The sequence below is a fragment of the Pseudopodoces humilis genome, chromosome 6 (genome assembly GCF_049639895.1).
Source record: "Pseudopodoces humilis isolate 2021_Gansu_Grassland_sample_001 chromosome 6, ASM4963989v1, whole genome shotgun sequence".
NCBI lineage: Eukaryota > Metazoa > Chordata > Aves > Passeriformes > Paridae > Pseudopodoces > Pseudopodoces humilis.
Window position 1 is genome coordinate 22865279 of NC_142205.1, and position 26840 is coordinate 22892118.

General features: G+C 34.8%; 1 protein-coding gene across 2 annotated transcripts in view; it reads right to left on the reverse strand.

Annotated features, from left to right (window-relative positions):
* The window catches only part of PDS5A (PDS5 cohesin associated factor A), a 71360-nt gene that overhangs the window by 26850 nt on the left and 17670 nt on the right, over positions 1-26840 (reverse strand). For both annotated transcript variants that reach the window (XM_088056347.1, XM_005517762.2), the window contains exons 3-14: positions 20632-20835; positions 20136-20222; positions 19249-19346; positions 18643-18769; positions 15215-15295; positions 13631-13771; positions 12485-12600; positions 11603-11697; positions 10581-10726; positions 4370-4521; positions 1113-1226; positions 421-502 (exon numbers count right to left, since the gene is read on the reverse strand). In XM_088056347.1, the coding sequence (XP_087912473.1) occupies positions 421-502; positions 1113-1226; positions 4370-4521; positions 10581-10726; positions 11603-11697; positions 12485-12600; positions 13631-13771; positions 15215-15295; positions 18643-18769; positions 19249-19346; positions 20136-20222; positions 20632-20835 (1443 nt within the window). The remainder of the gene's footprint in view (positions 1-420; positions 503-1112; positions 1227-4369; positions 4522-10580; positions 10727-11602; positions 11698-12484; positions 12601-13630; positions 13772-15214; positions 15296-18642; positions 18770-19248; positions 19347-20135; positions 20223-20631; positions 20836-26840) is intronic.

Consider the following 26840-nt stretch of genomic DNA (forward strand, 5'->3'; position numbering starts at 1 on the left):
GCAATGCTCTTCTATTTAGAATTTCTACTAGCAGAATTCCAGTACAAATACTTCAAAACTTGTTTTTTCTAACCAATAAAGAAATCACTGCTTTATGTTACAATATATTTCATTTTCAAAATCTCTTAGAAAGTAAGAAAGAAAAAAGATCTGTGAAAAGCAAACAAAAACCTTCAAAACTTTTAAAATTTGTTCCAAAATTCTTGAGCAGTACTACAAAGGGTTGATCAACAGAACGAGGTCATATACCTTCAAGCATTACAGAAAGCAACCTTACTTCTTGAGAATGGAATGTTGTCTACATACATAAATCAATGAAAAACAACGTTACACTGAACAAATAAAACAGTATTAAAACGTCCCCAGTAAATTAGTCCCATAGATCCAGTGGATAAAGTATAAATATTTTCAAAACCGTACAGTGGGCTGCTTATGCAAATCCAGCAATTCTCGTACGTGACTCCTTAGCATGTTCTGGCACTTCCACATCTCATTCAATGCTCTGCAAAAATGGGAAACCAGAAAAGAAGAGCTTCTTCATGACAAGAACATGCTGGATGTTTAAATAAACAAGACTGTTTATTTATCTTAGAAGTGCAACACCTGCTAAGTACAATCAAAACCTACTGAATATTAAAAAGAACTGTTGAAAACAAGATGAACTGATTTTCTCCTTTTACAGAACATCAGTTCTCTTATTCTTCTAGGAGCAGTTTAACATATGCATATAAATAAATAGTATTTCTTTTAACCACCCAAATAAAAAAAAAGGCCACCATCAACCAGAATTCAGTCGCAGATACCTTCATCACAATCCCACACACAGAGCAAACCTAGAAGTCACCACTTGTGCACTTTTAAGTCTGCATTGTTCTCATTTGATGAAAATGAATGGATAAATCCGCTTTTGGCAAATATCATGGGATCCTTCTGTCTCATGGACATCTCAGGGGGTTTGTATATAATAGGGAAATGTTTTCAAATACTGTGCTACTTGCAAATTATACTAAGTATCCATTATTTGTATTTTTATTATATAATACAAGTAAGATAACAGAGATTTTAGAAAAGCCTAAGAAAGCAAGTATTTGTTGAATATAGACTATACTTACTTGACAGCATTTGGATCCAAGCTAGCATACAAATAGTACAAGCACTTCATTCGTTCTTCTGTTTCCAAATTGTGTGGGACAAGATACTGAGCAAAGATTTTCTCTACCAGTAATCTGCAAGAAAAGAAAAAAAGGAGATAAATCACTACTGTACATGTCAAACAACAGTGATATCTTTCAGACAAGCTGAAGAATAAGGAAATAGTGTAAGTCATTAAAACTAGAGTTTTTAATGAAGTAAGACAACAAAAAAGTAGTGGCCTCTTTCTCAGCTGTAAAGATTCCTTCTACTACTGATAGAAAGATTAGCAAGAACTGCTTGAGAGCTTTTCCACGTACTTTTATTTCTTAGAGGGAGTAATCTGTCACCATCTAAATTCTCCTTGTCTTTTATGGTCTGAGAATCTCCCTTAGTCTATTCTAATATATAGAAGGAAGGAACACAGACAATAAAAAGCTCAAAGGAGAAGGAATACATGAATGTAACTCAAAGGGGAGGAAAAGTAAAAATATGAAGTATCCTTGAGGGAATGATTAAAATTTAACTCTAGTACCTGAGAATCTACTAATTCTAAAAACATTCAACAAACTAAAAATCAGCACTAAAAAGGTGGAGATGAAGGAATATCAAAACATATACAACTAAAAGAGCAAAGGAAAATTAAGTGAGAACAAACCAAACCAGCAAAACCAATCTCCAGTTATCTATCATTTGAAGTTTTACATCAAATACCAACTCTGAATTACAAAAATATGAGTAGTTCATCTAATTACAGCCCCCCCAATGAAAGAATATTCAAATGTTAGTTTAATTCATACTAATGAAAGCTCTGCACAATGTTCAGCTATACAATTTGATATTTATTGACAAATACTGTTTGAGTTTTAAAACTTCTTCACTATGTACCAGTGCATTGTACTAGCAATAACTCTGTGAGTGCCTTGTACAGAGCCCACAGCATCACAGATCAAATACAGCTTATTTCTGCTCACACAGCTTATTTTTTTGAAAGGAAATTCCAAGAAACATGATGGCAAGGCAGAGGAATAAAAGGATGACCAAGAATATGGATACAACTATCTCAAGACAGTCCATTAGTATTAAAGAAAATTAGGCTTTGTCTCTTTAAATGTACACTTTCCTACTGATGACTCCAAGAACTAAATTTTTTGCGGAACAGGAACTTCAGATCTCAAGAGACTCCATCTGTTTAACACACTAGGAGACTGGTGGCATCAAAGCTCTTACCAATTTATGAACATTGCTCTAGTCCATGTCTCTACAGATACATGCTCCAGAAAAGCTGCCAGTACAAATGCAGAGTGCATAATCCCTTCTCTGGTTCCCTGTCCGTTAGGGTCAAGATTCACAAAGTGGGAATAACTGCAAGACACACTTCTGTGAGGAAAGTGACTGGCTAGCATAACAATAGTTGGTAACAGGGCATGGTTTCAGCTGTGGTTATTTCACTCCATTCCCTATGTATTTGTTGTAAAAGAAGCTCAGAGAACACGTGAGAGGCAGCTCCTATGGTCAGAAGTTTTCAGTCTTTAGTAGAAACGTGTATCAATAGTCAAGCAGTAACAAAAACATCAAGTGACCAAGTTATCAATACGTAGAAAAACATCTATTCCACTTCATGCCTAAACCCTGTGTGATACTGCACTATTATCTTCTGAAAGAACTAGTGTTATCCCATGCACCCTGCGGAAAATACTCCAAGACTCAGAGCTGTCCACTGCTATTTTTTATCCTCTTTGCTGCATTATGGAAGGAAAATAGGCCAGAGTTCTCTAATTTTGGCCCATGCTTGCTTATGTGTTTAAAGGATTGGATAGACTGTCTTAAAAGATCACAGCATTTCTACAGCTCTTCAAGTGCTAAATCTTTAAAATCCTGACAATAGCACTGAAACACATTTATCCCTCCACTGAGATCAGGAAACCAGCCCAATGGTGTCACTGAGCAAGAACATCATTGTCAGCCTTGAGGACTAGTAGAATTTGAATTAAAATTCAGAATACCAAACTGACCTAGAGGAACATGAAAAACCAAGCCACCAATCTGTCTGTGTGGACACTCAGAAAACAAGATACAATCCATGCCTCCTTATGAAAAAGCTAGTTTCAATAGTGTAATCAGACTTTCTGAAATCATGTCTGAGAAAGAAACTCAGCTTTGATGACACACTCTTCCCTTAAAATTCCTTGCCTCATTTCCATCAGTGTTCAGCATCTGCTGTGAGCAGAAATACAGAAAACATTTGCCCCATTCACTATACAACTCTATCCACTATCAAACCTGTGTACTGAAAATGAGATGAAAACATGGCAGAAAAACCAGAAACCTCTCAATGCAAACTAAAGCATATTTTTATGTATATGCTGAATTGTATCAGCCATGTGAAGATTTCCTGATTTTCAAAACAGGTGCCAACTAATCAAATATGTAACTACAGCCCACTTATGATCAGTCAGAAGAACAAAGTGAGAGCCTTCACCACTGCAGTAGTTAAAAATTTAGTATCATAACTGGCAATTGAAGGAGGCTATTGACCCATTCAGACTTGTCACCAAGATAACAAAACATATTGAATTAGCAGGCTGCATAAGCAAGGCACTAAGAAACACTGTAAAGGATTTTCTGAGTCTACCATACTAAAAATCTAGGCTGAAATTCTGCCTTGGTATGATCTCACAGCTTCTCCCTTTCTGAAAGGCTATTAATAATCTTCCAAAACCTTGGCCAAAATGCTTTTTTCAACACCAAAATGCTATTTCAAAAAATCAAAGGGACTGAGTGACAAAACAGAGATGAATCAAGTGTGAAAGAATCCCTCATGTCTCTTCAGCTTTTGGTCTACCTAAACGTCCATACCAAAAGGAGAGACCTGTGCATGTGGTGTGGACACACATAACACTCACAGATTATAGAATTTAACAGACTGGCCTCTGGAAAGTAGTAAGGCAAACAAGAACTGGCATGGTAAATGCCAAATTTGACAGGTTTTTTTTCTACACAGTAGCTAGTGAATGAAAATCTGCTATCATCATAGATCTAGTTCCATCAGTATATAGAAATGAATCCATGAACAGATAATACAACAATCCTGAATATGTGCATACATGTCTTAATGATTAATTAATACATCAACCCATAAATACAGAATATAACAGCTTTCACAGGATAAGCACATATTTTCACAGTATCTCTTATCACTATACAGTTAAAATTAGGAAGACTTAGATTGACTCACTTGTCATCAATGCTATTTTGATAATATATGTGCAAAAGTTTATCCTTTATCCAGCTCACTTTCTCTGCAGCATCTTTTCCAGCCTCAGCATGAAGACAATACTTCTTGTACAGCTGGGCAAGACCCATCATAGCTTCTTTTCTCACTCGCCACTTGAGAGGGAAGAAATTAAAAGAAGTTGGGGAATTGGTTTTGGTAAATAAATAAATCAAACATACAAAATACAGTAAAGATGTAGAAGCTTGAAAGACAAAATAGCCACTTTCTGACCCTATATATTTAGAAGTTTCAAAAGCTGAAAAATGCTGTTTGAAGCCTCTAGGTGAGACTTTACAAAGCTTCTGTAAGAGTTTTCTTGCCAGTACTATGCAGATTAAATATTGTCAGTACCCTGGATTTCAGTACTCCTTTGCGATGAGCAAAGAAAATCTGGGAGCTAGCCAGCAGAGAAGAAGTTAATACAGCTTAACATGTACGCCTGAATAAGTGTCTTACCGAGTCAGGATTTGGAAGGCTTATTTATTAATTTAGAGACAGGCACCAGAAAAGGCAGACTTCTTTCCTCCCACTGCCTTGCACCATCTTATAGCACTCTTGCCTAGACATGGGAGACCTGGAGTCTAAGCTAAGCCAAACCTGCTAAGCTTGAACTCTTAGGCCACTTTCCAGGACAGTGGGAGAGGCACATTTTTCTGAAGCCTTCAAGCAATTGCTCTAAGACTGCAGGGATTAAGGAAAAAAAAAACCAGAGTACAACAGCTACAGGAGTTCATGGGTTCTCAATCTTGCTTTTAGTGGTCATACTTTAGTCTCTCAAGTAAATAACAAGCATCCCATTATTAAACAATTTAACAGATAAGATCCATAAGCCATCCTGTGCTGATTTATATAAGGAATCATACCAGAACTGACTTGATTAATTTAGGCAGATCAGTGTCTCATGCTGAATGATTTACACAGTAAACCTCAGAAGACACTTGTTTTCCTACATCATTTCGAAGAAATGCATGAAATTCAAACTGAAAAGAGATAATTTCTTCCAGAACACACTAGGTATCACTTTTGGTCTTGAACTCCCAAGGACTAACAATGCTCAGATAATTTCAGCCTATGAAGTATAAATGTAGATACTATTATTCATACTGTGAGTAATTTCCTCAATCTTGTTAAACTGAAGGCTTGACTCAGTACCAGTGAGGTACTGCACATTTAATTTCTTAACAGTTTTACTAAATGATTTCCTTTTCTTGAAGGGCCAAAAAAAGACAAATCTTCAAGATAATATGGCTCATGTTACCACAAGACACCACTAGCTGTTGGAGTAGGTTATAACAGTAACTTGGAAAAAAGAAACCTGTACTTTGTTACATATTTCTTAAATACTAAAACCATGAGCGACAGGTGAAGATGGTAATGACTTTGCTAGAATGTAACACAGTAATTAGTTTCCACAAAAGAGAAAAACTTTAGCTATAAATAGATGTTATTGTATAACTTTTCTGCAGGAATTTGTTCACTCCTGTTGTGACCTAAAGCACATTTTAAAGAAAATAAAGGCCTGAAAGGGAAACATTTTCAGAAAAGTACTAATATTTTTCTGCATTCACATATACCCTGCCAATGCAGGTGATAGCTTCATCAGATCTCCTATATGAGACAGGAATGGTGGCAAAACTTGTCAGAAGAAAACAAAAAAGGATTTCTAAAAATGATTCCAGAGAATTTAGGCCTAAAATGAAGGAGTAACAAAGGGTTACAAAAGAAAGCAGGTTTGGATTACCAACAGAACTCTGATTAGTTAAATTGCTGCAGACTAGATCTCAGAGCAGGCACAAAGGCAGTTGCAGACTGACAGAAGGAGACACTGGACCAAACCCCTTAGAGAATGTTTTGAACACATGGAAGCAAGTCATTGAACAGAAGATACATGTAGGGAAAAAAAGACTAAGACGCTTCTGAGAATTAAAAATGAAACAGCAAATAAACATAAAGAGGAATGAAGTAATCAGTTTCAAAGGCAGCATATGAATAAACACAGCTGACAGAATTACTAGCCTGATTTAATTAACAGAAGAATTTTGATAACCTTAGCTTCCTTGGTTTACCAACATCATTAAATTCCTCCACTGATAGCTGTTGAGCTGAGTTTTGAAAAAAAATTGCTACTGAAAGTTCAATACAATCCCTTACCCATTAAAATAACAAACATATTCCCTTCATAAACATCTTACAATCATCCTCCCTCATCTGGAAATAGCCACAATGGTTTTCAGTATGCTTAAAACAAACATACATGCTGAAAAATGTGTAGAGGAAATGAAAATGGGTGTATGATTCTATGGCTCCTCACTCCATAGCTTTTGACTTCTAGTTGATGATGTGGAAGTCAGTTCTTATGAAGGGCCTGAGTCTCTACTCCATAAAGACTGTTGGGAGAAATGCCAATGAAGTCAGCTGTCAAAACTCCCTTAACTTCTCAGGTTCTTTAGATTATTCCAGTATAATGGAAAAGCGCATTTTTGTTATTTGTCTTTAAAGTATCTCCTAATTATTCTGAAAAGTGAAGATGCTGGAAAGACCCTTGAGACAGTGTTCCAATGAAGCTTTGCTAAGAACAATTATTACCAAAGACTAGATTTCAGTTTTTGGGAAGCATCTGTTACCAGAGTTACTTTTCCATCTAGAGCAATAAAAATGGATTTGAAAGCCACTGGTGGAAGTGAGATTTATTTGTTTGTTTGTTTTAAATTGTTGTTGCTTTTTAAATAGTTACAATAATCATACAAATGTCTATATAGATCAAATCAGCTAAGGACATTCCTTTAGAAAATTAAGTAGTGTCTTTTAGCCAGAAACTTTTCCTCTAGAAAGTGTTTAGACTATTTTTACCAATACTGTGTCAATTAGAATATGGTCAGGAGAAAAAAAGCCAATCACTTAAATGGTGTACCAGTTAGCAGAATTTAAATATTTCCCTGCCTTATAAAGATAAGAGGCAGAACTGAAGTGACAGGTTGGCACCTTATGTCAGCCTGTCGGACAAGCATTCTTTTCAGAGTAATAGTGATACTCACTTGATAGATGACTACAGGCCTAAAAAGTGAAGTCAAACTGATGAATGATCATTTAGGAGTTTGCAGTAGATGTGTCCAACAGAAACCCAACTACAAAGGGTAAATGCAGCCAACAAATACAGAGTTCTTTTAAAGAAAAAGAATGATTGAAATAGGTATAATGCACTCAGCCTGGAATTGAGAAAATCCTACATAGAAAACATACAGATTACATGGACATTAGCAATGCTCCTCTCCCAAATGGAGAAAAATCTTAAAAATAAAAAACCAGATGAAAATTTACAAGTCCTTGATCTTCATTTTATAGCACTAATTATATTGAACAAAACATCCTATATTCCTAAGGTCTTCTTCAAATGCCAAGTATTTGTTGTGTAGTAATTTCTAGTCAGTGCTCAATTTTATTTTCTCCTCAGGATATATTTTCATTAAAGCTCTCTCCAGAGATTTTTTATAATAGAAACATCATGTACAGATGAAGTTAATTCTTCACTGATTGCATGAAAAAGCACCTAATCTTGAAATGCAACATATCAAACCTATGTCTGGTGTGAAATGACTTAGTCATATGAGGAACATAAAGTGCCGCCACACTGATTTAAAGCCATGCAAAAAAAGACCTAGCTATGTAGAAATCAGTATTACAGCTGTGTAGTAATAGCTGACTGTGTCTTAGTGACAGCAGCATGCTAAAGGAAAACAGAGACACTGCGTTGAAGACACAGCAACAATCATCCCATCCTCACTAGGTGGAAGTCCCAGTGGGAAGTGGTGGCTCTACTACAAGTTTTTAGATCTCATAAATGACATTTTGGACATGTTTAGAGTCTGTAAAAGAAGGAAGGTGATCTTGATCACTTCTGAGAAACATGCAATGTCAAGCTGCGAGTACAATCAAAGAGCTGCTTTATAATAGTGAACATACTCAAAATCTGTATTTCTCCATGTAAAGATGACATCCTTTTCTCAAAATCCATTATAGTAAGATTCCCACTTAAAAGGGGAACTAAAAAATGTAAACTTTAAATAAAATAATTGAATTAAATAACTAGAATGACATAGGGGGCATCCTTTCTATAGCCTATCAAAAAAGAACAGTAATAAAGAAAAAAAAAATCAACATGGCTACATGGCACAAAGAAGTCTGCTATTAAGCACCACCCTCCAAAGAGCATGGAGCCAGAAAAATATAAACAGGAAACAGTATATTTTCTCTGGCAAGTTCAAAGAAAATCTTTGATGAAGCATGGGCAATAGTTGCAAAATGAAATTATTAAAAACATACTAACTACATATCTTCACCAAAGCTTCCAGAAGCAGGAAGCCTTCCAGACCCTTTCTGTATGGCTGAAAGACAAACAGATTTATTCCAGGACAGAGGTCTGAAGAGGTTTCTTAAAGTAACATTAAGAGACATTAAAAAAAAATAAATAATAAAGCAAGCAGAATCAAAATCATGAAGACCAGGTGGTAACCCATCTCTGATTTTTACAGGAATTTAGACATTATATACAGAACATGAATTATTCTATTATTGCAATCTCTCCATAAACAGATTGAAGACAGCAAATATGAAAGAAACCAAAAGGTCTGAAGAGGAACAATGTGCCACTCATCAGAACATCTGATTTTGAATGGGCAAACAGATTGAAATAGAACAGTAGAAAAAACAAAGAGCTGACACTACTGAAAAATAAGTTACAAAAATGTGTCATTGAACTTTATATAGTGGGAAGTTTTATCCAAGACAAAATAACTTTTAGCAAACCCAGAAGTACATCAGTAAAATGCATTAAGATCACAAAAACTTCCAAGAAAGTCTCATACCAGAGGGCTTTAAAATAAAAATTTGGTTGTGAATTAGTTATTGACTAAAACATAGGGGGAAATGGGTGGAAAGAAATGACTGATTTTCACAATGAAGGGAACAAAAGGAACCTACAGAAGAAGTCAGAAAAGAATCTCTGACACTTAACATATAAAAAATTATTACAAAATGAACTGAACAGTGTTTATAAAATTTACTAAGGTAGTCAGATGTAACATCATAATTAAGAATTGCAGAAAAATGTCATGCTATTGAATTGTTACAATATGAAATGGAAGAAATTCAGATTAAGGACAGATTTTCCCACCAGCCTTAACTCTGCATGTACAGTATTTGGCAGTATACCATCTAAAGTTATTAAAGAGAAACACTGACGTTAACATGAATATTTTCCAAAACTGTCAGCTCAGTTCTCAGAAATAGCAGAAGAGACAGACAGAATGCTTCAGAATAAGAAAAAAGTTATCGTCAAGCATGTACACAACATGGTGCAAACTGTGAATGCCATTCAAAATCAATGTTCTGATGAGTGGTAAATTGTTCCTAAGTCTGGTCACCTTACAACAGGATACAGTTACAACAGCATAGAGAACATCCAGACAAGAATGATCAGATGTCTGTAACAATCAATTTGTGTGGAAGTCAATCAGGTGATTCTTTGGAATGGAAAACAAAGAACTGGAGAAGATATGGTATTCATATTTGTTAAATATGAGTCAAAGAATATTCATTATTTTACGTAATCCAAGAACTATGAGATACCCAGTCAAATTATCAGACAAGTTCAAAAGAAAAAAAGTGAAGTCACTTTTCCCAAACATGCATAAAACTTGAATTTACTGATGCATTTGCCATGGAGGCTTATAAAGTAAAAATGAATTCAAGAAAGAAATTGATAAATACATAGAACAAAGTTTTGTTAAAAGTTATTATGAACATGGGCCAGCAGACTTAAGAAATCCTTAAATCACAAATTGCAAAAAGCCAAAACTGACCACAGTGAGAATTATAATGGGTTATACTGACCTTTGGCTTAAACATGTGTAACCATTCTTATGTTCTTACAATGTAACTGTGCTTATCACGTGTCAATGACCCTATTTGCTTGACAACACTTGATCGATGCCACCATAATACAGAATTTTCATTAAGATGTTCTTGTAGGACAATTATTTTTTTTCCTGGAAGTAGTCTTGTTAATAGCCAACTCTGAAGATTCTGATTCTGTGGCTTTGGGGTTTTTTTATTTTACTTTTACCAAAGTGTATTAGAAGCAGGTAATTGCTGAAAATACAATATTAACACTTACCCGTTTGTCCAGCGTTCTTTCCCTTACAAAGCCAAGCAGCTGGTCATTGACTAAAGAGAGATCTCTCTTGCCCGCAGTAATAATTGTAACAATAACATCATGTCGAATGGCTTCTTCTGGGTCATGTGATCTAACCTTCAAATATTCTGTTATGAGCAGAAACAACAAAAAGCTTGGCTTTTTTACATAGGTGTGATGTATTCTGATTTATTAATGTTTCATCAATAAATTGTCAGTCATATATCACAACCGTATAATTTATTAAATATAGAGCTACCCACAGGAAACATGTGCTCTGATGTTTTCTATGTTAAATATAAAACAATTAGATAACTCAGTATCAGAGGAATATAAGAGTGACAGCTTTTATGAAAACCTCATTTGCAAGAAGCAATAAAGTGAAATAAAGTTGACTAGAATATATTGTAAGTAAAGAGGGGTGAGGGAATAAGAAGAAACAAAAAGAGAAGAAACTCTCATTCCTGAAGAGTAAAAAATGTAAATAACAAATCAAAAATACTGACAATTGTAGAATAGCTTGCATCAAAAAACAACAGTATTTTCAGATAAGCCTGAAGATCTTCTCCCAGTTAAAACGATACTGTATAGAAAGAAGAAACTTCATAGTTTAGGTCACCAAAAAGGTATTTTCTGAACTCACTGGAACAGAGCAGTGGGAAACTCAGTGACTGGTTTAGAAAATAAGTTAGGACATTACACCAATATTTGCTTTGCCTCACCTAAGGTTTCTTTAGAAGTTGAAATTACTTTAAAATTCACTCTGCAATGGATAGCTTCTTAACAAGTCACTCTGACAAAGCCTACACAAAATCACACACTCTGACTTTTTCTAATAACTAACACTTGTCTTCAACAGAAATCAATCAGCAGATACCTCTTCCATCCAGCATCAAGCACTGGACTTGATACATTTCGGAATTACACTGCTATGTACAAAAATAGTTACACAGTTCCTTGCTCATTTTGTATATTATTCTAAACCCCCAGTATGAGCATCTCACCAGTGAGGTCTTTTGCTAAGTCTGGATGGTTCATTAAGCAATGACTGGCAAATTTCACACTCTCTAATCTCACAGGGACATGGATATCATTGAACCTAGAGGGATAGAAGATGATGAATGTTAATTTTTAATTAGCTTTGCAAATCAGTATTATTCTCTATGTAGTAACATGCGTCGATAGCATGTTAACTATTAGAATACTTTTATATGGCAAAATTAGAGAATATGTTTTGAATTTTTCTCCATAATGTACCTCATACCAGCATTTGTTATTTCTTATGAAATTCAGGCAGGACTAAACTTAAAGAATGAATATGGTGTTTGTGGATAAAATTTTGACCCAATGGATTTTGCCCACTGACTTCTGAACATAGTTCTCCATACAACGTCAACTGTGCGTGTACGTACACACACATGCGCACACAGAATTACAGGAATGTAAACTGGCGTCGAACAGGAGTCATTTGAAAACTTTTTTAAAAATTACAAACTTCTACATTTAAGTAAAAGACAGTATCTCTTCACTTAGAAAGGTAAATGCTAAACAAAACAGTTAAGAGTTGCAGATACAGCTGAACAGTATGAAATGGAAGACAATATATGAAAATGCATAGTTATTGTGTAAATTCTGCTATGCATATAATGTGCTATCTAACTTATATGCCCATAGCTGATAGCAATATAGCAGCAGTCCTTCAGGCTTCATCCTTCTAAAATATAACTCTATGCAGTTTTCTGCTTTGAAGGTTTAATAATGTAACTTGTTCAAATACAAAGTTATATCCTCTAAAAAGACAATGGAAAATGCAATATTGTAAGAAAACAGAAAAAAAGACCATTAAAGAAGAACAGAAATTCAGAATTCTATCCCATTTCTCTTACCGCCCAAGAAAACACTGCCAAAGAGGTCGATTTTGTGTGGCCAGATCAGAATCTTTGGAGCCAAATAGTTTAGCTAGAAGTCGAACAACAGCCAAACGTTCTTCTCCATCATTGCTCTAAAAAATCAAGACATGAAAAAGGAACTGTAAATGATTATCCTTAATACATTAATAATAATTTTCTTTGTTTTTTGAACAGTTAGTTAAAAACTCAGTATGAATATATTTCTGATAATCCTCATTCCCTTTAATTATTGAATTAATATGAAGAAAAATATACAAATACTTATTAAGTTAATGTATTACAGACACTAAAGAGATGGCTGTGCTTTGCTGTTTTAGGAATAAAAACATCCCCTACATGGCACTCTAACATATATTTGACAATATAAACAATTAATTATTTGTTTTAAAACTTTTTTAAGACTATTTTGTGTGTGCTGAAAAAACACCAATTAAGATGCTATAAACACATGTACACTAATGAAAGCTACATGTAATTTCACCAAATAATCATTTCTTGGTTATTTTTGTTTATTTCAACCATAGCCTACATGTACATCCACACATACAGAATCATTTATCTTGTCCACTTACAATCTTAGGAAAGACAAACAGCTTTTTAATTAAAACCCCCACAGACTTCCAAATCAGGATAAATTAACCATTTTCAAGGATTCAAAAGCAGTCAGCTGACTTATTTGCTGACAGTAACAAATCTGATAAAATATTAGGAAATAGTTCCCCTATTATTAAAACATTATTTCATAGAAGAAAATTCTGCAAATCAATTCTGAAGTTAAAACATGTGCACTTCATAAAATAAGCCAACCACAGCCTAATAACTTTATAAATTTTGGGTGTAACCCAAAGATTAAGTACATAAAGGTTTTGCATTAGACTGCAATAATTAATCATTATAATGATTATATATTTTGCATGCATAATACATCTTTGTAAGCACAATAAGCACATAACTGCATACAAATTTCTAGTATTCCTTCTTTAATATTATATTTACCTTCAAAAGAAAGTAATAAATATAGAATTTTTATCTCCGTAGTAGAACACTTATTAAATCTACAGTTCTGCACTCTTAATATCCCCACAAATTTAAGTGGTTGTCCAAAGCTACAGTGTAACCCACCTTCAGCTTGAATTCCAGCTGTGGCATGACAGACAGCAGTAAGTGAGGATCTATGGCAAAAAGCTCTTGTATCAAGTCAAACACATGTTCTGATAAGTCACTTACTGAAGACTTTCCCAGTACCAGAACCTGGTTAAAAAACTAAAATACAAACATTGTTATGTAGTATATTTTCCTTCATTAATGTAAACATTATTTTTAAAAATTATTTTAACTAGTATCATTAATGGTTTTATACTAAGGGAAGGTGCTCAAAGCACAATTTCTTCATTACATTTCACCGTTAAAATTTTGGCTCAAGCAAATTACAAACTTCCTTCTCAATTCAGTTCTATTGATTCTGTCAAGATAGTTAAATACATTACAATTTGATAATATCAAATCTCAGTAAGTATCTCCCAAGCAAAATTAACAGGTAATAAAATAATTCTTAACTTAAAATGTATATTCAACTAGTAGAACATCGACCAAAAAAAATTAGTACTTAAAAAATTTTTTCTTTAATTGAAACCCAATCCAACTGAAGATCATCACACACTGAAAAAAAGGGTTCTCTGCTTCAAATCAATTTTAAAGAATGTCAGATGTCTTTATGTCATGTCTTGCAATATTTGATGGGTAATGTATCAAGATCATTAGTGATCTAACAGAAACAAACTTAAGTAGTGAAAATTATGAATTATTTATTTTTTGATTTATATAAAGTATATTAAAACTTAATTCTTCCTATTAGACACTGTGGGTTAATATTATTTTAGCAGTGCAAATGCAATAGCAAAAAGAGCTATTTATTACAAGATTGAAAAAGAAAGTAAGGAGAGTAGTGTTAAATTGACTCAAAGGTTACTTTATGTACTATCCTGTTTCCAGATATGACTAATCACAAAGCTTAAAAAAACAGGGAAATTGGAATGTGGTAACTCTTAGAGAGACTCCTTAACCTTTTAAATACTTACTGATTAATTTTCTTGTTTTTAACGAACCTTCCTGATTCCCTTTTAAACTACTCTGAATTTTATTAATTCTGTTGGCTTCAGCACCAAGGAAAGGCAACAGAATGGATCAGAACACATTCAAAGACTGCAGTAGCTGTATTAATACAACACTCACATCAAACAAGAAATTATAATTTGAAGGAAGCCTTGTAGAAAGCATAGTTCTTCTACTCGTTATGACTACAAGTCATAGCAAGTTTAGGAGGGCAAGGAAATCTAGCAAAGAGCCAGTAGCTTGAAATGCTTCATCCTAAAGTTGGATATGAAATGAGGCTGGCTGGTTGCTGGATATATGAAGTCTTAATAATTCCTTTTGTTATAACAGGATTTTTAGTGGTCACCTATTTTCATAGCCTACATTTAGGCTTAACATTAGACTGAGATGGATAAAAATTAATTTTCTCTTCACTTATTTGAAATACTTCCTACACTTAACAACCAAGCCAACAACATCCTATTCTGAAAACTGTAGTAGCTTCTATAAACAACATCTAAAAGAATAAAAATGCCCATCAAATCTCCAATAAATCAAGACAGTAACAAGAACACTTGTTACTGGCAGGTAATATGGATTAATTAATTTACATACATTGGCAATACACGGTTCAATGGTCTGGACGGTCCTTTTCAACAGGACTTTTGCAAGATCAAACGCTTGTTTGTTAAGGTTCTGAAATAAAGAAAATATAATAAAATTTTATAGAGTTTTCACATGCAGTAAGAAACTTTGAATAAACATCAGCATACCTCCATACTCTGAAAATAAACGTGCACCAAATCTGGCACTGAAGAATACATTGATTTAATATTTAAATGTGGTTTTGTTCACGCCTCACATACTCATTAAAGGTACACTCTGTAACAAGTTCAGCCTCTTCTAGAGAGTAGAACTGTGCACTGACTTCTCCACAGACTCTACCATATGCTCTGAGACAGCCCACAGTGAGACTACAGAAAGCACCTACACTTACTTGGGCAGAGTTAGCAGTTAACTTTCCAAGTAAGCATTTGATTGTAATATGACAAATCTGAACACTGTTTATACTGCCCTTGAGTAAGAAAAAGAATGTAAGTGCACATCTGAAAAATTTGACTGTCCAAGTCTATACAATCCCATACACAGTATCTCATACCATCTAAGGATTAATTCAGCTTGGAGGGGAAAAAATAGATATGGATGAGCTGATTGCCCTGAAAATTACAAGCCACTGCAGAAAAAACTCAAGTAAAGCCACAGGATGAATGATTCTTGGAAATGTGGTATTTGGCGAGTCTATATTGAGAACTCTCCCATGTTCCTTTAACTAATGAGATTACAAGGACAGTTCATCAACAGATAGTAAAGAGAAACAAGTGGCCAAGGCTCAAACATATATCTCCTCAGTCACCAAAGCACTAAGCTGATGTCTCACTATAGAAGACAGACAGATTTGTATGAATTCTTCTCAAAAAATATCCCAACACTTTTTCCCCAAACCCAACCATGACTAAAATCTTGTCGACTGGTATGCTGGTATTAAACTAAGAGACTGTCAATCTCAAACTTTACATTTTCTACGGATCTTCAATACAGCTTCTTCCACACAACCAAACCAACAACCCAAATACACACATGTACACAGAACACCACAATACTGAAGAACCAAACACCAAAACAGCCTAAAAAAGTAATGTATTACTTGATAAAACAAATAATCAACTATTTCAACTATTAGGAGAAAAGAAACCTTGTGGATCTGAATTGCCCATGCTGTAGAACATGCAGATTTTCAACACATGAAAATGTTTTTAAGGAATAACTTAAGTAAGACTGGGAAGATAAATATCCACTGAATAGCACTACTTTTTAAGTTAATAAAAAGAGCTAGAGTTTGAGGCCACAGGTCGAAATGTGAGCAAAATGTGACAGGTTACTGCTATCGAAAACCTAGATTTATGAGATGAGAGTCACATTAGCACACACAGAGAACAATGTACACCACACCATCACTTTACTAAGAATAGATGTACAAATTAATATAATCTAGATTTGGATGTAGACTCTGTATCATGTTTAATTAAAAAACCAAACAAACCAGAGTGCATTATTCAAAACACATTACTTCAGCTTCTTTACAAACTTCCTTCAAGTCTTGCCAGACTGGTATTTTTCTTATGTCATAGCAGAGAATGACTGGCATTTGCTTTGCACAGACCCAAAAGTATTGCTATTGTATGCATTCTAGAAGAAAATCAACTGTGCTCTTAAGGCTACAGCACTTCTGATTTACATATCTAAAGACAGGCAATATAATCACATAATTTTCTTTTGAGATTTGTTCATGAAAGAAGAACAGTTGTAACAGTCAAACTCTGCTAGGCAGATCAGACAAAGGAACTTTCTGGTTGTTTTTTTTTTAAAGCTATCATGGTAAAGCAGTCCTTTAAGTCCTATTACAGGAAACAAAGTAACACAGACTGACATACTGAACAAATTACAATACTGAGCACTGACTACTACAGGATATTATTTGCTCAGTCATGACCAAGGGCTGGTAAGCGTGGCACCAGTCCTCTAAGTGATACTAAATATGCATCACAGCCCAATATTTACAATTTATCTCCCTCTATCAGAGCCTTGCTTGACAATTTTCTTCATCAGGCAGAACTGTAACAATGTTAATGCTAAAGGATCACAATCACTTTTACTTTGTCTAAATCAAGTAGTCACAAAACACTGTTAAGTTGTACAAGGGTTTACTGGGACATTCTACCTCAGAGCAATGTCCACCATTGTTAATAGCATCACCTCAGATCACCACTCTCTGCTTTCATTCCTCATATCTGCTGCTTATCATTCATTAGAAGCAACTTACAAAGAATTAAATTTTCACAAGGACTCTAGTTGTAAGAGGCCTCTATGTTAGCAGTTTCATTAAGACATTATCTCACTGCTGTAAATAAAAATTATTTGACAGAATGGTATTCCTGTCTCATGATTATGGCAGAAGGAATGCAAATTCATCGCAGACTATATATACTTTTATAAGCCTGATGAGATTTCACAGGTAAATGACAATGGCCACAGTTTACTCAATCCCATGCTACACATTTCCATGAACTCTCCCCTCTTTATGCAACCAAATGAATAATCCCTGCTTTTATATACTCATTTAATTATGTAGTCATGGATGGATCTGCCATAATTTTTGTAATTTAAATTGTAATTTTAAATTAACAAATAAACAAACAGAAACACATACTTGATAATCAGAGAACAGTTCATCTACTATAACTAGTAACTGAAACTTTATACTATTTCTGGTAAATACAAGCGTTTTAGCAAGGGAATTTTCTTGATCAGTGTAAGGCATCACCAGCCTGCACCTCATTTTCCCTTATTTCACAGCTAAAAATTTATTTATTCTCTTTTTAAATTTATTAAGGCATAACAGTGAAGGTATTTTAAAAGCTCAAGTGCAGACCCAGTGATCCTCTCTTCAAGGAATAAAATTCCTCTAGAAAGGGGAGAGTGTGTGTGTTCTGTGACACTTTGTTCCTTATAAGTGAATTAAATGGAGAAAGACAATGGAAGGAGTGGAAATCACAACTAGGAAGGTGCTGACTGGCAAGCTGGGCAGAACAGCAAGACACCACAGAAGTCTTGGGAATATTTCATCCCCACTGCCCCCTTTTTCTAAATTAAAAAATATTTACTATCTTCTCTACTAAAAAAAACCCAACATAAGCCAAAAGAGAAACAACCAACCACCTACGCTCCTCAAGATACAATGTTATCTTACATTTGCTTGAAAACACTTCATTTATGTTTCAGTACAGAGATCCTGAGGTGGCATAATCTCTTGGTATCGTATGATCTAGACACAGCTAATCAACACCACCAGGTAATTCCCAAATGAATGTGAGAAAATAAAACAGTCACAATAGCTAAAGTGTATAAAGAGATAAACAACATTCAAAAGGCAGTAACAATTATTATTATAACAGTATACTACAATAATATTTTACTCAGCATACCTTGTGTGCAGGAATGAGGTTAATCAAAATTGAGTCCAGCAGCTCCTGAGTTACTCCATCGCCTTCCATGATGATAGAACTCATCAAGTCCAGCATATGCATTTGTACCTTCTGGTTGTGGCTATTACTAAAATAATAAAGAATACTATCAATATTAAATTCTCAGACTCTGACAAATTCTAACAGTACAATCAAGAAACAACATCTAATGTTGTCCAGTTTTCTCTCCCTTACACTCTCCACATCTCAAAACTATTTTATGTGTCTTTCCTCTCTTACAGAAAGGTTCACACAACAACCTAACTCTGCTTTAAGAGAATCAAAATAAAAAAGGACAATAACAACCAATACAAAAATGTAGATAAATTAATCACAATGAAGTATACTGCAATAACATGGACAACAAATTCTAAAACACATCTACTTTCAGACACACACCTCTCCATAGTGTCAGTAGTTCACATTAATTTGCTTTCCCTGTAGCACCTCATTTAGAGAAAGACTTCTGTTCAGACATATTTATCTGTCAACTATGCAATGATTCAGTCTACCCCCAAACCTGATGATATTTTGACAGTTAATATTAATGGAAGTGATTCAACTTACTTGATAACTGAAAAAAGAGTCCTAAAAAGCTGAATAAAAATTTCATTGCAATCTTCCAACTCAAAGCAGATGTTGTAAGATTTGACCCAAGCTAAATTCTAAAACAAAAATTAGGATATTTAGGCTAGTACAATTTCACATTAAGTAACATAAATATAATTATGTTGGCTATGGGGTTTTTCTGTTTAAGGAAAAATAATATACAGTAGATATAAATGCTTTGGGGAAAGAGACTGGATATTTGCTTTGCATATAATGAGCTTGTTACACAGAAGGGCTTTGCAAGATATATCCAGAAAAAGCTAAATACAGAATGATCTGATTTCTTAAGTATAAAAGCTCACTGAAAGAACTTGTTAATTTAATAAGACCTTATTTTTAATTCATGCTATGAAACAATACAATTTTAAACATCATGTTTTAAACATCAAATATCTTGTTTACAAATGAGATACTATTTCTAAATGCAAAGAACTGAACTCCACCACTCAGTTCTTCTCAACAGTATGGTTTCGCAATGTTTTTAAAGCAAAAATATTACATTCCTTCTATCACCAACATAGGCACATTTTCATTTTAATCAGCATTTGAAATTTTTTTTCTTGATAAAAAACCCCCCAATTTATGGAATTGCAAGATAAAGGCTAAATTTTAATAAATACCAATTGTTTTAACATGTCCTCAACTGCAGACTGACAAACTTACTAAACTCAAACATAATTTTAAGTACTAAAAGAAGCAACTCACTTAACTTTAATGAGACTGGTGTGATTTACAGAATGAAATAAATTTGCCAGGCATACTGGCACATCAGGAGAACAACTGATTACACTTCTTCAGCTTAGAGAGCTAATACCATCTACTGAAAATTACAACTATTGTGTTACCTCTAACAAGTAAAAGTATCTGTTAAATTGAGGGCTCTTCGTGTCCTCCAAGCCTTTTAATTGTCTTGTAATAAACAAGAATATGTCCTGTCAAAAAAACAAAATTTAAAAGTTTGATTCAGCAGAAAGTGAAAATGCAATCCTTTAGTAGCGACATCTATCCACATTTTCAAACTCGTAACATGAGACCATTAAATTTTCTTTTTTAGGCACTGACAGAAAGCTATCACCAACAGAGATACTGGCTATCTAGCATTCCTTTACACATCTCTGGCCCTGAAGTATTACACTGACTTACAGGATTGAAGCAACTTCTCTTTAATAAAACTAAGAATCAGTATACATGGGAATAAAAACATTTTTCTGTTGGTTTCTGGGGTTTTCTGTTCGGGGAAGGATGACTGGTTTGGGGTTTTTTTTGGGGAGGGGGCAGTTTCTATTCTCTTCAGTAAGAATAAGGTAGGAGAAAAGCCTTTATTTTATGAAGCATTTTTACCTTAAGTTTGTCATGAGAAGTATATGGAGCTTCAGGAGCATAGATACGAAAGATATCAGCCAAGCAACATGCTACAAGGAGGCGCACATCTTTATTGGGATTCCTGAGGAAGAATTCAGATGCAAGGTGCAAGGCTAATGGGAGATACTGCTGCTTTTCATCTTCTGAGTCCTGGTCCATATCCATGAAGGTTTTTACCACCATCTGAAAAACACCAGAAGAAAAAATTGAGTTTCTGCTTTTATTTCTTATTACTAAACAAGACTTTTTAAAAGGATGCAGTGCTATCCATACATGTTCTGCTGCATAATCACAATTAGTACTTGAATCTTTTTGTTGTAACAAATATTAGAAAAAGTGAAGTGCTAATCTGATACTTAGAGGTTTACTGATAGTTTAGATTAAGACACTGAAAACCACGTTGCAGTTCTGCTTATTTTGTCAATCTTGACTGAGGTACAGCACAGAAACTGCTGTGCACAGATGAGGTTGGAGATGGCACCATCTCTTCCTCAAAGCAGTCCCACTGCAATTCCAAATGAGGACTCACCTCAGTATGAATGGTGCAAGGGGCTGTAAGCCATCTGGCCTAACACATGGCTCCGGTACAAGGCAGCTGCTTTAGAGCTGTGCCAGGACTAGAGGAGGAGAGGCCACTCTTAATACTCTGTGCTATCGTGGCACAGGCCTCACAAAGTACTTTACATATGCACAATCTTTTTATCTAGTTTAAACAAACTAGATACCGGATAATTTAATCCCTGATGTAAAATAAGTCTTAACACTACAGATCTTTCTGCATATTTGGAGCTGCATCTTTAGCCTAACATCATGTAAAAATTAACCACATGGTTTCCTTGTTTCTTCTAGCACAGCTAAGAACTACTAATTCCTATGAAATGCCACCAGAATAGTTTATTTTTAATTATTATACAACCCCAGTTAATTGAAACTTCTCAACATAATGATTTGGCAAAACTGAAAGTAAGAATTCAGTCTGAAGAACTAAATAGTTGCAGATTTAACTTTTGGAATAATGTTAGTTAAAGGATGAGAATGACTTCTAGGATTGTCAGCACGAAACAGGCAGATGTGCTAGAGACTCTTAGAATGACCTTATTGAAATTGGTCTTTGTGTTCCATTCCTCCATGTCACTTGAGCATCCTCAGAGTTAAAACTGTGAAGGATAGCCACACTGTATACCAATAGGATTTGGAATGCCCACTACAGACACAGGATACACAGTGCACACAATGAAGAAATACAAGAGAGAACACAGAATGATAAATCTTGATAGGAAACCACAAAAGAATTAGCTCACACAGTTAATAAATACACCTCTTATTCTAACCAGAGTTTTTTTGTTATGGTATCATTCAAATGATCCTAGGGTTGCTTCTCCATTATTAAGCATGTCTCTGCTTTCAACATGAAAGTGCTGTGTTTCACCTTTCTCTCCTTCCTGAGTTTTAAAATATGTTTTTAAATTCAGATCTTACGAATTAAAATAAATGTTTGACAGCATCCTCCTACAGTACATTACTTAAAAATCCTCCTCCATTTCTAGAAATGTACAAGTATAATACAATTTGCCACAAAGACAAAAAAGAGGAGATGAGAGGAGAAGAAAAACCCTATACAACAACCAGAAAAGAACTTTACATCTATAACTCAGAAAAACAACAACTGTATCTATTGGTCTATTTCCTTAAAAATATTCTTAAACTATGTTTCAAAGCCCTAGCTGAAGGCACAAAACCATTCTTCTATTGACAACTCAGGTCTGCCTGTTACAGGGCCCATTTGTCACTGTGCCCTGAGGTGCATCACGCACAGCATCACCAGCTGGTCAAGGGAAGGGATTGTCCTGCTCTGCTCTGGGGTAGCCTCACCTGGAGTCCTGGATGCAGCTAGAAATTGATCTGCTAAAATCATCTGCTAATGAAACTGAAAACCTAAAATAAATAGATATATAACATCTACAGATACAAAAGGCTAAAGTCAAAATAATTTAAGGTTTTTAATGTCCAAACTGGAAACCACTCATTATCACGCTAGAACAATTTTTATTCCAGAAAAATGTGATCAAACTGTAACAGGAACTTACTACGCACTACTTTTTCAGATTACAGCAGTAGTGTCTAACTGATGTCTGGCTGTACAGTTGAAACTATCTAGAACACTAATATTTTATATAAAAAGCATACAGACTTAGCAGCTTTCACAACAAGAATCTGTTACTGTACTCAGTGCAAAAAGCAAGAGACAGAAAAATATACTTTAATAATATTAATGTAAAATCATCCATTCCTTTCCAAACAATTAAGCAGTCAATTTAAACACTAATTCTAGTACATGTAAACAGAATACAGCTATGCACATTTATAATTAAATTCATTCTGCATCACTTTTGATTGAATGCATCTCCATTAATTTGTCACATACTGGTACTTTTGTTACCTTGAAAAATAAAGTACTATAACTATTCTAGAAATTTACATTATTGCTATTTTTACCACAGCAACCTGAATTTCTAATTACCAGAGCAAAATTTTACTCTCCCAGGTTCTGCAAATAAGTAAGTTGAAATAATCCGATTATAACACTGAAGAAATGCAAATGCCTTCATTCAAACTAGTGAGAACAGCTAAATGAGGACTGCTAAAGTCACTCTCAGCATGTTATGAACATACTGAAAATCATAAATTTAAATCTTTCTGGAAGGTGTTCATCTGATTGTATCAACCACGCAGTGTGCAAGCCAGTCAGTTACCAGAAAGGGTAATTCTGGGTTACCCTTTCACCCACTGCAGAGAAATACGCAGACCCTGAGTTCAAGCACTGGTGTCTGTGACATCTACAGATGTCGGCTCTGTTTTACCTGGAACTCTGCACCACCATGAAAGAAGCTCAGAATGACTAGAGGCTGAAACGAGGAGAGATGAACAATACCTGCAGCTTCTTGTGAGACTGTCAGCCTTTCAACTGCATTGAAACATACATGCAAGGCTGCCAAAGGGCTGTTCACACAACTGCCCACATCTCACATGCAGCTTACATGTGGCCTGTTTCCAAAGACGAAATCAGCATGGTAGCTTGCCCTTATGTGACTCAGCAGTGGCTTTTGTGCAAGAGCTATGCCTCAGACAGGAATATTAACTTTTGCTGTTCCCATCCGCAGGATTTAGGAAAATGGTTTGTTGGATCAGGAAGCCCACCTACTGCTGAAACATACTGATGACTCCAGCAACATGGCAGGGAGAGGTATATAAACACCAAGAGAGGACAGGGTAATTAGTATAGATTGAGAAAAGACTCAAATCAGCAGTTGCAGACAGGAAGAAGCAGGCAGATCTAGAAAAGGATTGCTGCAGTTGGCAGGACAAGCATAAACCTCCAAGCCAGTCACGGCAGGGGGAAGGCGTGTACATGTTGCATTTGTTTTTACTGTTCTTACACCAACTTATTCATAGGGCTCCAAAGCAGTAACATTTAACAACCCTTGGCTTGTAACGAGGCCAGGGAAAAATACTCAGTATTTAAAAATCCCCCTGCAATCACTAAAAGAAGAAACTCAACAACTGAGAGAATTTGATACCATTTGTTGCAACAGAGATGATAGTGCAAATTAACTTCAATACTAGGATTAAACACAGAAGATATTTAAAAGTAAAACTTAACCAAATGGATGTGAACCCAGATGACACTTCAAGAGCTAGGACAATTCAAGGAGAGATGCCAAGAAAAGGCTGAAATCACAGACTCAAATAATGCAACTCTGTCATCAGAGTGTTTTTCTATCTTCCCTCATATGATTTAAGCAGTACTATAGGTGATTCTTGCCATTAACTATTAACAACAGATTATATTTTTATCTCAGATCTCACAGTAAAACACAGCAAAATGTTTCACATTTTAACGTTGCTGAGAAAAATACTTCCATGTGGTGCAGAGTTAGGATGAGAAGTCTTTGTGAGCCTTAGATACAGTCCTATCAGCCAGAAGCATCAAATAAATGTGGAAGAGACACTGAAGTATGAAGACAAATACTCAAATCAATAGGACCAGATGATTGTTATTTCAAAATCTTTAAATTCCTGACAAATGAAACAACAAATGTAGCACTACAGGTTCTGCTGGCTTTTCTTTAAACAGCAAACAAGCAAAATAATCCCAAAAAGCTATACACACATACCCCCCCACCACCCCAAGCTAATGCCTAAACAAGGGAGATGCCAACTAAGCAGAAAGCACCAAATATTGATGTAACAATCAAGAAATGACATCTTGCCAATATATCCAACAGGCTGACATCAACAGAATTTTATAATACAAACCAAACCTGGAACAGGTAAATAAACCCAGAAGTCAAGAAAAACAGGGTAACACATAAAAAGAAAATTAATTTGATAACCCTCACCTCAGAACAGCTCATGCCTTTAATAAAGATAATCAACACTGTACACAAGACTGACCACAACAAGAAACCTAGTTTGAGTGTCAAGAATAGCATCATATTGAGCTACATGGAAACTGAGGAGCTTGAAAGAGGTGAAAATTAGGCCAATATTCTCTCCCTAGCCCCATCCTAAAGTGATAAACTGATAGAACCTTTTGGAACTGAATTAATTTATTGGTGGAGAATGGTGCTATAACTGACCCTATTTCCATAAAAAACTGTGGTATGAGAAGTAGGAATTGATGGACATAAGCCTATAAAATCACTATGATACATCTATGCATGTGATTCTAACATTGGCGGCAAAGGATAATATGGAAAGTCTTCAAGAAATAAATATTGCCATTATAATTACCAATATTAAAAGTGTTGAAATATTTCAAATGATATATATTATCTACAGAAAGCATTTTTCTGGACTTTATAGGACAGTATTTAAAATGTTTGTTTTAATATTTTGTCTGTTCATTTTATGATATTACATGCAGACTTCTCCATTTTGAGCATGGGAGTAATGTGCATTTGTATGTCCAATGAAAAAGTGAAAATGAAAACGCAAGGGCAGGTGAGCAACAAAAAGAACCAAAAAAAAAAAAAAAAACAAAAAACCAAAAAAAACCACACAAAAAAAAAACCACACACCAAAAAAACAGGTTTTCCCATTTATCTCTCTGTATCATACCTATTTTTAGTTGCTGGATCTTGACATTTGGACCCAGTCACCAGTAACAGGATTATGTTTTCACTTGCTTCTAACTTTGTTGAACATTTTAATAGTATTTTCAAGCAATATAGCTGCAATGAGCTGATTGAAAATTGTCCCAAATGCAGAATATGTACTCTGTTTATAAAACCGTGACTTTTTCTTACCTAATTAAAGAAAAAAAAAATCAAACTCCTGCTTTCAGAGAGCTCTAATATACCCTTCTGGACCCGCAACACTGTTTTAGAGGACACTATGTCACATATCTCAGAGCAGTGGTGGCTTTGCTCTGATTTTCTGCAGTTATTTTAATGTCAGGCTAAGAAAGCCTTGACTGGGAATTTCTCTCTAGTATATTTGAGAACTTAAGTAACTCTTAATTTCCGTCATAAGAATTCTGCAACTAATTTGCTTATCAGTTCCATCAAATTCCTTCACTGTAGATAGCAGGAATATAACCGTAACTGCCGTGCCTGTCCCTCAACATTCCTCCTACGTAATCACAGTTTTATGGCTATTGATTTTGTTAAGATAAGAAGCAGGCAGTATATCAATGCAAGACTTTTTTTTTTAAAGAACATTTTCAAAAAGTGATGTTTTTTAAGAAGTTCCAATAGTGAGTGTCTTGTACTAAAACTTCAGTTTTGAAAAATGGAAAGCTCACTGAAGTCCAAAAATCAGAGAGCACTGCCATTTCCTTGCTTTGTTAGAAAGAGACTTATTTTTTATTAAAATACACCTTATATATTTAATGCCTAATTTCTGTATTTAAATACATCATTCAAGTTCAGTCTCACAATTGATGATGCGGAATTTAGCTGAAAATAATATTTCACTAAACTACATTGCTGGAATAAACAACCTGCAAGTACCAAATATAATTTCAATAGCTTCCAGCAATATCCTCATGAACAATGCCTACAACAGGAATCACACAAAATTTCTGAAGGGCCAGCATACTTACAAAAAGTACTTGAGGCATAATAGCTCTGTATTTGGAAAACACTTTGGCATGGTCATCCAGAAAAATCACTTATCCTCACCAT